The sequence below is a fragment of the Lissotriton vulgaris genome, chromosome 4_1 (genome assembly GCF_964263255.1).
Source record: "Lissotriton vulgaris chromosome 4_1, aLisVul1.2, whole genome shotgun sequence".
Classification (NCBI taxonomy): domain Eukaryota; kingdom Metazoa; phylum Chordata; class Amphibia; order Caudata; family Salamandridae; genus Lissotriton; species Lissotriton vulgaris.
Window position 1 is genome coordinate 240645108 of NC_141691.1, and position 14166 is coordinate 240659273.

General features: G+C 39.8%; 1 protein-coding gene across 1 annotated transcript in view; it reads left to right on the plus strand.

Annotated features, from left to right (window-relative positions):
- The window catches only part of TBC1D8B (TBC1 domain family member 8B), a 720472-nt gene extending 719082 nt beyond the window's left edge, over positions 1 to 1390 (plus strand). Inside the window, exon 18 of the mRNA XM_086967215.1 lies at positions 303 to 1390. Within this exon, the coding sequence (XP_086823341.1) occupies positions 303 to 710 (408 nt within the window). The 3' untranslated portion in view covers positions 711 to 1390. The remainder of the gene's footprint in view (positions 1 to 302) is intronic.
- Positions 1391 to 14166: the final 12776 nt, after the last annotated feature.

Below are 14166 nucleotides of genomic sequence, written 5' to 3' on the forward strand. Positions count from 1 at the left end.
CATGAAATGAAAGCCCTGAACACTTCAAGCAATTGTATCATATTGATCTACTTTGCTTCGTTGTCAGAGTTGTGCATAGTGCTGAGGAAGAGAATATATGTTGGCCTCAAAAAATGATTAAAGAAGGCAATGTTGTTGCATCTCCATAATATTTTTTGTTACGTTGCCTATGTTTGGTAGTGTTTAGATGAGATGTATGAGAGAAGTTGAGTTTAGGAAATCTGAATCAGATGCAGAATACATAAGCAAATGGATTTTAGAATAACCTAATTTTTGCTAATTTCCTTTATTTTCCATTACAGTTCCAGTTCATTCAGTTCTCAAATACTTTGTACAACTTATTCCAAGGAGACCCTGAAGAGGAGCTGATGTATCGGGCCATCGCAGCTGTTACCAGTCTCTTGATCAAAATGGAAGAAGTTGGCCGTATTCTACAAAGTCCCGCTGCATCAGCAAAAAGCAGGCCCTTTGGAGAAGAGTCAGAGAATGAACCTGTTCTTCACCCCCATAAGAGTGGTGCAGCAGAATTGACTGAAAAATCTAATTCCCAGCCCAAGGTGGAGAGTGGCTGGTCATTTTCCTTTGAGCAGATCCTTGCCTCCTTGCTAAATGAACCAGCACTAGTCCGTTTTTTTGAAAAATCGATAGATACCAAAACAAAACTAGAAAATGCGAAATCCTCACAACTAAGAGTTAGGACAAGGGTATAGTTGTGATTTATGAGCACCAAGCCATCTTTAGGTCACTGGGCATTCACCGTCTAATTTATTTTCCCAACGATGAGGTTGGAGCATTGAACCATCTTATAGTGAACACTTTGATTACTACTCCTACACTTTAGTGTCCTCAAAAAAGCATTCAAACTAAGCTTTTATTGGTTTCTACTTCCACAAGAGCTATCGGAGTAGTACAGGTACTATTGGCTAAGCTCAAACTAAGGGTGAACCATTAACACTTCAATCTTCTCTTCCTCCTTCGAGACTGTATCTCAGCAAAAGCTTTATTGATTACATGCATGGTCTTTATGAAATTCCCCTACTTGTTTTTTTCAGAACCACATATATTCACTTTTAATGTTTCCTGCTCAGTGAAATTACAGAAACAGCCATAATATATACCTAATATTTTTTATAACTATACTATTCTTTCAAGTCTGTATTTTGGCAATCTTGAGCCGTTCAGACTGTGAGTGCAAACACCCTTTGTTCACATTTTAGGGCTTACAGTGGTACTGTACTATAAAGCATCTTATTTTGAAAAGGAAAGGTCTTTTTGTTGTGCAATAGAGCATTCAGTCGCACATTCTTCCAGGTAAGAACTAACTGCTCTTTTTTATTATTTATTTTTTCAAAGTCATCACTGGTTTTTGGATTAAAATGTGTTTATAGTCTGTTTACTTGTTCGGAAAGAGTGCATGGAAAAATTGTAAAACCTTAATGAGTTGTACTTCACTTCTATCTGACAACGCAAGTGCAAAATCAAAGACAAAAAACACACTTCAGATGACTAGCTTGTACACAGAGGCTTCCAGTACATGCCCTTGCATTGTGCAGAACTGCATTCATTGAGGTCATGAACACAATCACCTCCCATAGTCTTCACATTTTGAAACCATCCGAGGGCAAGACTAAGAATATATTTTGCCTAGCCCAGAGATCCATCCACAGTGTAGCTTGCCACCCACCACCAAGGAGTAACTCAGCCAGAGTCCCTCTTTTTGTTTGTTGAATCTCAGATTTTTTTAAACTTTCTGTAGCTATAGTTTACACTGATCCCCATTACACAGTGCAAATTGAAATCATACTGTGTAGGAGATTTAACCTTTGATACCTTAGAGCATCAAACTACTTGGAGATATATCTATATTTATGTGTGTATATATATGTGTTTAGTCACATATTTACATGTAGATATATATATATAGATGTAGTGAAAGAGAGATGATTCATCATGTAATAGGTTTTATATTGCTATTGAGGGGTCCTGGAGACACCATTGACACCAAAAGACGAGTCATTCGTAAATATCATTGTAACCCGGAGATGCAATATAGCACCATATTACACATAACGCTTTGTTGGGTCAGTTAACTTGAATATAGAGTTTATTGTAGACCGTTAAATACTGGACCATACTGTTTGGTGGTCTGTGAGAAAAAGGCAAGAAAAATACAGAACATAATTTTTTGCTAAGACTGTAAACATTTAGAAACAACAGCCCTTGCTAGAAAACATTATATTAGTAGAAGTGTGAACTTGTTGAAGCTGTCCTCTGCAAGGTTCACTTAACAGCGGACCCTGATTGGGAATAGAATGGTCAAGCTTAGCTTACCTTTAATTAATAGAAATTAGATTAAACAATGGAAAAGACTAAAACTGTGCACAATAGTTAGGATCTGTCATTTCTGTCATTTTGGTGATGAAACCCACATTTCACAGAAAACCTGGGAAATATTTTGCCTTTATTATGGTTCTCTGTGCTATATGGGTTTCTACTTCACTGCGCTGTAGTTTGTTCAATATTACAGCCCAGACGTGTAATACTTGTATGTAAAAAAAATTGGTTATTAATTTGGGACACTGGGCACCTATACTAACTCAATAAGCCCATTCTGGTTAGTCCAAAACACAGTTCTGAAAAAATCTCTGGTTAATCGCTGGTAGCTTCAGCTGCAGGCAATCTCCAGAGAGGTGTATGTTGAGTTAAATCAGTACCAACAATTTTAAATTAAAGAACACAGCACCCTAAGAAAGACACCAAGATAATCAGAATAGGGCAAGAAGAACCAGAGATATGAACTTTGAAGTTTCAAGTCAAATTGTTCCTATAAGAAGGTAAGCTCTATTGAAAACACAACAGTCATGGTGGACTGGGACCTAAGAGCAATTTCAGGTCAGCCGCGATGAAGAGGTCAGCTACACCAAGGGAGTGTCAAAGGTTTTACCTTCATACTTAATATCCACCTGCTGGGAAATAATCTTCTAGTCAGACCAACAACCCCTAGCTCCTCTGGGCATGCTTCTGGGTACAAGGTCTCTCTCCTGCAGGGTGTAGTCATCTTTGTCTAGCTCAACCCTCTTGGTCCTTCTGCTTTTTATGTCCCTGAAGTAGTAAACATGAGCCCAGCCACTTAAACCTTGGAGAGCAGTTACCAGGGCTAGGCTCAGGCTCTAGGCTCATGGCGGACCTGGGCATGGAGCATAGGTAGGGGGCCCCGGAAGAGGGGGTCTGGGTGAGGCGGGCGGAGCGGAGCGCGGATGCCAGTGAAGAGGGGGCATTCAGGGTGTTTGAAAGTGGAACAGAGCCGGAGGCCACCAAATTCCTGCCAGGGGCCGCCACGCAAATATGTATCCATCCTCAGAAGATTATTATATTAAGGATATATATTGGTGTGGTGGCCCCTGGGGTTTGGTGGCCCTGTGCAGGTGCACAGCTTGCACATGCCTAAGGCCGGCCCTACAGTTACAGTCCCTGGGTGCCTGCAGGATTCAGGATGCCTTGAATCCCATTTGTGGAGTCTCACAGCAGAAATCAGGAGTCTTCTTCCAGCAAAGCAACTTCTTCAGATGGAGCCTTGCCAGGTCCAGTGTTGTTCCGGAGAAGTGGTAGTTGAGTTGCCAGATTTATCATGTGCACTAGCCAGTGATTGGAGACCCCACCCATTCCTAACAAGTTTCTCACAGTTCCCACTTCCTCTTGCTGCACTTCATCTTTGTCTCACTGACAGATTGCCCAGGATCCCCTGTTTCAGCATGGTAGGGCCCTTCTTCCCTGTAGCTAGAGCCTGGCTGTCTACTGGGGTCCTGGCAATGGAAAGGAAAATCCCTCCCTGGCATCTCTAAGTTAGGAGTGCTAAAGCTGCCCTTTGTTCTGGGAACTATAGTTGTCCATTCCTGGATGCCCAATCCCTGCTTAGTGGTCAGAAGTTAACACCTGTTTGCCTTTCCTAGGGACAAGGAAAAGCAATTGTGCCCTGAGCCGGAGTTTTGAACTCACCCAGCCAATGATGTGTATTTCAGGTCTAGGGATGTGATGAGTGGCATGACTGATTTTGAACCATTTGTGTCTCAGCCAAAAGTAAATTTTTATAAAGTTACTTCTTTTCTGCTTAAGTTATTAAAAGTCAGATATGATGGTTATTTTTTTAGATTTTTTAAAATAAACAGGAAATAACTTTGAAGTTTTTTTCTAGCCCTTTCCTAAGTGGAGGTGGAAAATAAATATTTTAATCCCACCTACACCTGTTATGGAACAATCTAGCCAGACCTACACAGTGAAATAGATTTGGAGATTTATTTCACTGGGGGACACTAACCCCAGTATGTAATGTGGCTTAGTTATATATATATTAGCACCCTGCCCTGTGGGCCTACAAGGCACACTTCATGGGTGACTTGTGAACAAATAAACATAGGCTTTTTCTACATGACAAAGGCATATTTTCGTGCCATATGTCACTGCAGTGCATTTAAGCTACAGTTGAGCAACAGTACAGCAGTGTTCCTTCCTGAAATCTTTTTGTCACTTGTTGGTTATGTAAATTTGCACTGCAGCCCACATGTGACATTTAACTTCCCCTACCATAGCTGCACAAAATGCACCATGTGCAATTCATGGACTTATAGGTAAGCATAATAGGACACATAGGAAGTTCCAATATACAGCAATTCTTTTAGTGTGTAATCAAAGACACTTTATTATTTCTCGAGTACTAAAGCCAGCAAAAATTGGCTGCAAAAAAGGTGAAAAAACTGGGGTGACCTTTCAAAAAGGCAGATTTACGAATGTATATGTTTACATATATGTGTGTTTGTAGATATATAACCACAGGACTCTCAGAACCTCCTCTTCGGCGAACAAAGAGAAACGGACACCCGAATAGATTGGCAAGTGTTTATTCTTCCTCACTCCTCTGTTGACGCGTTTCGAGCACCAGGTGCCCTTGATCACACCTTTTTTAAATGCTTTGTGCACACCCCTTTTCCCCTTCATGTGATAGTTGACATAAAAGGAACACTATAAGTTTCGATTTTCTCGAGGCTCCTTTTAATGTTCACATTAGTACATATGGTTTAAGATGACATTTCATTTCTATACATAGGTTATAGAACATTATAAAAATAATTGATTCCACAGTAAATACATGTGTGCGTATAAATAAACCATTTAGTTAAATATTTATAAATATGCATAGATTAAAATATACATATTATCACATAAATTAATATATGTATAGGAGGAAGTGGTATGCAATTTAATAAGGCGTGGTTCAGCCGTGGGAGCGCCGCACAGTCAGCCAGAGCGCCAACCATTTTCCTGACAAGGACCAAAGCTGAACTTCCGTGGTAGCGGAACAAAAGGGAAATTGGCTGCCGCTGGAGACCGGCTCCAGCATGACTCCTGTTTCGCCTGAAGAGGGGCAGAAGCGGGGCACTAGGCGATTTGACCACCGGAGGAACTGAGTAATCACAGAAGAACTACAGTGACCAGCATGCCCACCTGAGGGATGAAAAAAATGCAGCTAAGCATCACCAATGAAAAAGGCTGTCACTGCAGTAACCAGATTCAAACAGAGCGGCACACCTTTGAAAAAGTCGAGTGATTCGACGAAACGCGTCAGGACTGCCAAACCTGCAAAATCAATAAAACAAATTACCTCAGCCCAGTGAAGTGCGACTCCATTTTCCTTAAGCAGAGGAGGAAGTGGTATGCAATTTAATACGGCGTGGTTCAGCCGTGGGAGCGCCGCACAGTCAGCCAGAGCGCCAACCATTTCCCTGACAAGGACCAAAGCTGAACTTCCGTGGTAGCGGAACAAAAGGGAAATTGGCTGCCGCTGGAGACCGGCTCCAGCATGACTCCTGTTTCGCCTGAAGAGGGGCAGAAGCGGGGCACTAGGCGATTTGACCACCGGAGGAACTGAGTAATCACGGAAGAACTACAGTGACTAGCATGCCCACCTGAGGGATGAAAAAAATGCAGCTAAGCATCACCAATTAAAAAGGCTGTCACTGCAGTAACCGGATTCAAACAGAGCGGCACACCTTTGAAAAAGTCGAGTGATTCGACGAAACGCGTCAGGACTGCCAAACCTGCAAAATCAATAAAGCAAATTACCTCAGCCCAGTGAAGTGTGACTCAGTTTTCCTTAAGCAGAGGAGGAAGTGGTATGCAATTTAATATGGTGTGGTTCAGCCGTGGGAGCGCCGCACAGTCAGCCAGAGCGCCAACCATTTCCCTGACAAGGACCAAAGCTGAACCTCCGTGGTAGCGGAACAAAAGGGAAATTGGCTGCCGCTGGAGACCGGCTCCAGCATGACTCCTGTTTCGCCTGAAGAGGGGCAGAAGCGGGGCACTAGGCGATTTGACCACTGGAGGAACTGAGTAATCACGGAAGAACTACAGTGACCAGCATGCCCACCTGAGGGATGAAAAAAATGCAGCTAAGCATCACCAATTAAAAAGGCTGTCACTGCAGTAACCGGATTCAAACAGAGTGGCACACCTTTGAAAAAGTCGAGTGATTCGACGAAACGCGTCAGGACTGCCAAACCTGCAAAATCAATAAAGCAAATTACCTCAGCCCAGTGAAGTGCGACTCAGTTTTCCTTAAGCAGAGGAGGAAGTGGTATGCAATTTAATACGGCGTGGTTCAGCCGTGGGAGCGCCGCAGTCAGCCAGAGCGCCAACCATTTCCCTGACAAGGACCAAAGCTGAACCTCCGTGGTAGCGGAACAAAAGGGAAATTGGCTGCGGCTGGAGGCCGGCTCCAGCAGGACTCCTGTTTGGCCTGAAGAGGGGCAGAAGCGGGGCACTAGGCGATTTGACCACCGGAGGAACTGAGTAATCACGGAAGAACTACAGTGACCAGCATGCCCACCTGAGGGATGAAAAAAATGCAGCATAGCATCACCAATTAAAAAGGCTGTCACTGCAGTAACCGGATTCAAACAGAGCGGCACACCTTTGAAAAAGTCGAGTGATTCGACGAAACGCGTCAGGACTGCCAAACCTGCAAAATCAATAAAGCAAATTACCTCAGCCCAGTGAAGTGCGACTCAGTTTTCCTTAAGCAGAGGAGGAAGTGGTATGCAATATATATATATATATATATATATATATATATATATATATATATATATATATATATATATATATATATATATATATATATATATATGAAAAAGGGAAGTTCCTCCTCAGCTTGCTCTGCGCTCGCAGACACCGCCTCCACGCCAGCAAAGAATGAGGACCGTACCAGCAGAGTCAGCAAGATGGTATTTTATTCAACGAAACAGAACAGAACCAGCGACGCGTTTCGGGCGGAAAGCCCTTGTTCACGCTGTATATATATATATATATACACATACACACTAATATGGAAATATTCCTGCACAAATGCCAATTGCTATATTTTCCATGTTATAGTTGTAATTGCTTTGGTATCTCATAACTGCTTAAATGATGTTATAACCAACTCACACTCAATAGTGTGATAAGCATATTTGTGTGATAAACATTGATATAAGGTGCTAAACATTCATTACTTTAATGTTGTTCACTATTATAGAGCATCCATTATCTGAAGTGCTTCCGTGCTTTGCAGCCTCAATTGTTTTTGCAAACCAATTTCTCAGTTAAAGTAAAATGTCATGTGCTATGCAAGTGAATAAAGTGCTAATACTTATACTAAACCCTTAACTCTAAGAATAATAAATGGGATGATAAAAACAATATTTACAATGGAAAGCCACTAAGCTTGCTAACAGTTGAAAATAACAATAGATGAAGGTGAAACCTCCAGAAAAGAAAAAGGAACAGTAAGAAAAGCAAGAGGATCCAAGTGTTCCATATATGGGATGGCACTAAGCCTGCTAACTGTTGAAAATAACTACAGATGAAGGTGAAGCTCTCAGATTGCATAAGCACTTAGCTAACCAAAACCTGCAAAAAGACAATATGGACCAAATGGTTAATATCAAATAAAAGCAAAAGAAACTTAGACTGGGCACTGAGCCATATGTATGAAAAAGCAAAGAGCTTCACGAAACATGGTCCCAAAAAGAATAACAGAAGATAATTAAATGTGAGATTATATTGAAGACAAAAGAAGTAAAATCACTATGACTGTAGAAATAACAATGGATAAAGACACACCTCCTGATATATAAGCAGCCAAAGTGTAACGTCAAAGATTGGACCCAGAAAGAAACGAGAAAAAAAGAGACCAATAGCTATTCTTGCCACTATTAAGAGGAAAAAACGATGTCTCCCATAATGCCTCACAATGGGCTTAAATGGGAGAGATTATAAATACAAAAAGTGATGAGCGACTCCCGATTCCGTGAGCAAGACCTTTTTGGTTAAAACGCGTTGGTGGTTGCTGTGAAAATTGCACTTACAGAGAAATTGGATTAAGGAAAGAGAGAAAATACACAATAGCTAGATTATTATGGTCCTATATTTCCATTGAGGGGTTCAGGTAACATCTAAAACCAGAAAACCAGAAAATTGGGTGGTTTGTTAATGTTAGAGGAACCCTAAGAAGGCAATATAGAAACATGTTACACATAACACATCCTTTTTTTTTTTTGTATTACTTTACATTCTGGGGGTGGTTAAAAAACTGTGACTGTTCTATTTGGTTGATTGCAATAAAAAGGAACAACACTTATGTAGTTAAGAATGTAGACTTAAAAATAAATACTATTAAAAACACTTTTTAAAATTCAAATTAGACTGTATAGGTTTTGTTTACTTTTTATGATTAGGTTGTTAATAAAACAGTGAGGGGCATTGGAATTGTGATTCTCTGGTGTTGTATTTTCAGCATAGTTATGGGTCTAGCACACTTAGCACATAATGTTTTCGCTTAATTTGCAGATTTTGATAATGTTATTTTTTTTTTAGCTCAAATCGATCAAAACAATACAACCACAGAATGTGCTGCAAAATTTGACTTTTAGTGACTCATTAGTTTTTTTTATAGCCTTGCCATCATTGTAGCATTATCCTGGTGGCCTGCCCGCTATTTCTTTTAAATGTATGTTTATATGTGGGCAGCAAGCTGGACAAATACATTTGTTTTTCAAAGATGGAAATGATTGTTGAACATAGAAAGATAAATATTGTACCGTAGTGTTTTATTGCCTCCGGGAACAAGTTGAGAAAAAATAATTATGTAATCTAGATGCTTTTATTGCAGAAAATGCAGTAACATAGCAATCCATATTTCACTGGAACCTGTGAAATATGCCCAATATTTCATGGCTTCCTTTGAAGTATAGGTTACATCATCATAATGACAGTCCTGAAACCACTCTGCAGAACTGTGCAATTGTTGGGGTCACTACTATCATGTTGCCACAGAGAACCAGATTATGCGACCGGGTTATTTCAAATTATGCAAGAGGCGGCAAATTATGCGGCATTGTATGGCACATTCTCTGGCAGTATATTTTGATCCATGTGAAATGGAAAGAGTATTTATTGATTGAAATGTGTGAATTGTGTGCCAATAAATCCTAACTATGCAGTAAGCAGTTGTTTTACGAGTAATCTACTCAAGGAAGGTAAAACAAAGTCTGAACATTATAATATGTGCCCTTTGTTAGCTGCACCGTGAAAAGAACAGCTGAAACAATCTCCCACTTCTACAGTCAAAATGTTTTTAACAAGACAAACTCTGTTTTTGTTTTAAAATTTCTCAATTTTGACCTAATTATTATTTTTGTGGTGCAGACAATCAGAGAGTAGAGCCCATTGTTTCACTTACCGCGCTCAATAAATATTTCCCAGTTTTACATTTTTTTTAAAGGTAACTGCTTCAAACTAAACATGCAATCTTAAAAATGCCCCAATTGTTAACATTATCTAGAATGATCCTGTATCGCCATTGGATGACATTTGAAAACCACTCGATCTTCAGAAACTTGGTTTACAATGTCACCAGAATCTCTAATATTGAACCATAAAACACTGTTACTCATTATGTATCGTATATGTGTGTGCGCAGTTGCTCAAATGTGAATTTACCTTGTAAAAATAAAAGAAAAGAGGCATTTGGCAAAACAGGATTAGTTGGTTTAATGAAGCATCATAAAGTAATTGAACGTTCCTTTGGAGACAGAAATCTGGGCCTAATCACAGGACTATAAATCCGATCATTTGATAAGCGCAAGTGAGTCTCAACTTTACGTGGACACAATGTGGGGCCAGTGGGTACCAGTCCAGATGGGGAGCATGTGATCACTGCTTTTAGAGTGCATGCTGTGTTCTGACTGGCTTGAATGTTCCTAACTCAGTGTGCCATCTGACTTTACAGTGTTTTGGGAACGCGCGACCCTCCAGCCAAACGTGTATTATTGGGGTCAATCTCCTAAAACCACTGTGGTTTCGCTACCTATCTGTGGTATCAATCTGGATTTTGCTGTTTGCGCATTTGTCCGTCCATCAGTTGCTGCCGGTCTAGGGCACAGGGCCTGCCTGACCACATACTTCTGACTCGAGGTTGAGGGGGAGCTCATGTCAGGTGATTCCAACAACGGTGATGCAAGCTTGTTATTTCCAATATTAACACATGTGTGTATATATATATATATATATATATATATATATATATATATATATATATATATATATATATATATACCCCGATATTGGTGGACTTTGGAGCAATGATATATATATATCATTGCTCCAAAGTCCACCAATATCGCGAGTCACTACTGGCGGGTGCTGCCACGTGTTGGTGTACCGCGTCTTAAATAACTGCTCCACAGCTCTCTTCACATATCCTACAGGTAGAAGAAAAGCGGCAGCACTCGCGGGTTTTGGCAATTTACAACAAACTTTATTTAAGACAAACGCGTTTCGGGAAGCGTCCCTTCCTCAGTGTCACTGAGGAAGGGACACTTCCCGAAACGCGTTTGTCTTGAATAAAGTTTGTTGTAAATTGCCAAAACCCGTAAGTGCTGCCGCTTTTCTTCTACCTGGAGGATATGTGAAGAGAGCTGTGGAGCAGATATATATATATATATATATGTGTGTATGTATGTATGTATGTATGTGTGTGTGTGTGTGTGTGTGTGGGTGTGTGTGTGTATGTATCCCGCCTTGTTCTTCCCTAAGCAAAGATCCCTTTTACCATTCTTTATATGAAGTATTTTGACTCTGAGTGATGCATGTTTCAGGATGCAGTACACAATAGTACAGTATTGTGGGACAGTTAGTAGAATAGGCCAGTACAGGCAAAGCTGTACTACTAGTGCATTAATCTCACAATCTCTAGCTCTATGTTCACACTTCAAGTGGAATTATATGCAGCACAAATCAGCCTTACGCAATGAAGCTTTGATTCACCTGTGTAAATTAAGATTTTCGATTACTCCGTTTTTCCACTCACTATGTAATTATTAGTATTTTTTGTTGTTGGGATTTTGCTCTCTGGTATCCCCAAATATTACAAACACAAGTGAACTGAAGATGTGCTTTTTGCTGGCACAACCATTTTGAAAGTTTGATTAATCGACACTGTAGTTTAAGATGCATTAATTCAGTCTTGTTTTCCCACTGCTGTTTACTTATTGCTGCATGCTGTATTGTTATCTGTTTAACTATATTTGTAGACCGCTTCTGTTTGTACATCATGAAATTACCTAATATGCAATTCTCCACAGAATGTAATTAAGCTTGACGTTTGAACTGAATACCATGAACTGCCGGGGCTGATTGTTTGAGTGGGCTTCTTTTGAGTGCTGCTCTATTTCAGTCACTACTACATCCATTTCTGAACAATAGCATCAGCCTTTTTTTGTGCAGTTTATTTTTTCCCCAATTTATCCTTCCTTGTTTAAGGGCTGTTGCAACATTATCTATTTTTTTTTTCCAGAATGGAGCATGCATGGTTAAATATGTTTTCTTGCTGTTACTGAGGTCAACTGTGTTTATTTCATCTTGGAGTATAATGTATTACCCAATTTGAAAGGACATCATGTGCTTTTGAAGCATGCATTGCATTTTTTTGGTTAGACTGGTAACACTGCTGTTGTTCTGTCACATATGGGTTGTTAAAAAATGGAGCATGTGCAGTTCCTCCAAATGTCAATGAAAGTTGCTACGTTTATTACCACCCATGAGGGCAATGTGTGAAAAAATCCTTCCAATGTGTGCACAACCAGATTGTGCAAATCACACTAAGATGTTGTATGAAACTTAACTGAAAAAAATCTGTGACTTCTACACATATTGTTACTGGATGTTTGTAACAGTAACCAATTGTGTCAATTTAGGCATGATACTTCCCAACTGATATTGACCCCATTTGTAATTGTTCAAGGAATCAATCTGGCTGCACAGACCTTTAAAATGTAGCACTTTTTCAAACTAAAATGTTTTGTAAATTGCTCTAAAGTTTTTTTTTTATTTCACAAGGTGCTTTGGTAGAGTTTCCTGGTGGAATTTTCATGTGACTATTTAGAAATGGTGTTTACTGGATTAAGTTTGTATCATAAGGGCTTTTGGTCTTGTAATAAAATGCACAGAAAAAGAATCGCTGTTGATTCCAGTTGCAGTTTAAAAGATTATAGGTGTCTAATGCTGAAAATTGAGATTACTTCTTCATTCAGTAGATCTTGTCTTGATTTTTTCTGCTACTGATGTAATGCCAATTTAAAAAGCAGTCTGAAATCCCATCAGCCATATGTTAGAGTCTACTACTGCAGAGATTTGATACTGTATGTTCTTTCACAAATGGCTCTGGGGCGAATCCTGGAAATATGATTTTTGTAGATTTCCTAGATTATGCCATTTCACCCTTGCAGTAGCTTTGCACTTTTAAAACTCTTCTTCTACAAATAGCAATCTTCTTACTTTTGACTAAACATATCTTTTCACCTAGAAAATAATTACCACTTCCTTTTTTAGGAACACATTTTAACGTGATTTGGGGTGGAAAGATTAATTGTGAATAACACCAAATGTCCAACTTTTGTCCAGTATCCAGAAACGTTTGTTACGCTCGAGCCAATGAAAAACATTTGCAACTACTTCACTGGAACTTTAACCTGTTACTAGTATTTCAATTCAATTGCCCAATTGATATGGGAATAATTGTTGCCATTAGCTGCAAACTAAGTGATAAATCTCTGTGGTAGTACATAAAGTGCAAATACACACCTAACTTCATCATTTTTATAATGCATTTCAGTGGAGACCTTTCAAGAAACATTATTTGTAAACTAAATACATTGAATTGCTACATGAAAAACTGTCCCTCCTTGAACAGCCTCAGCCTTAACTGATGATGTATACAGACGATAACCGTAGTGGAAGGTATGATGTACAGAAAATACTTACCTTTAACAAATGTATTTATAAGGCAAAGTTGTATATTATTATATTCACCAAGAATTATATTTGAAAAGCGTGAAAAAGATAAATAAAAACATAATTGTGTACTTGTGTAGTTATTTGTGATAAAATATGACAGGTTGGTGTCTAAAAATTTAGTTTTTTCTTTCCTTCTATGCACCTTATGCAGTTTTCAGAATTGCCTAGCTTCGTCGAAGTTGGTTGCCATCTTAGGAGATCCAGACGGTTTTATGCTCTGTTTGTTATATTTTCTCACCTATAATTTTGGTTGATTTAAGTTACCAGTATTTGCAATACAGCAGGGAGGCCTACGCTCTGCAAAGGGTGTTGCTAGACCCCAGTTACGTTTTATTTCCCCCACCTGGTTTGATCGGCTTGCAATACAAAGCACGGTGCTGCCACACCCCTGGACATGCCCTCTTCATGACGGCTATTTAGATGGTCATAGGGTGGGTCCGCGCCACTGACACGCCAATTGTACGCCCACGGCAAGCCCGTCCGCGCCTGGACCGTGACCAGGGCTGGTTCCCGTGGTCCAATTGACTCACAGGCCACTAGCAAGCGGTCCTATTCGAGAGACAAGCTGATATCACTGCAAGGGCCTAGGAAGAATGCAATGTGTCCACTTCTAATCCCAATGAGCCTGGATAACATGCAAGAGTGTTGCCCTGCATTTAACTGTAAAATTACTTTGTAAAACAGGGCTCTGAAAATCCACTCGCATTGTCGAGCAAGATTTATTCAGGAGGAGCTATTTTGAGGGACTACCTACCCTTTCTGGTGAGTTGAAAAACC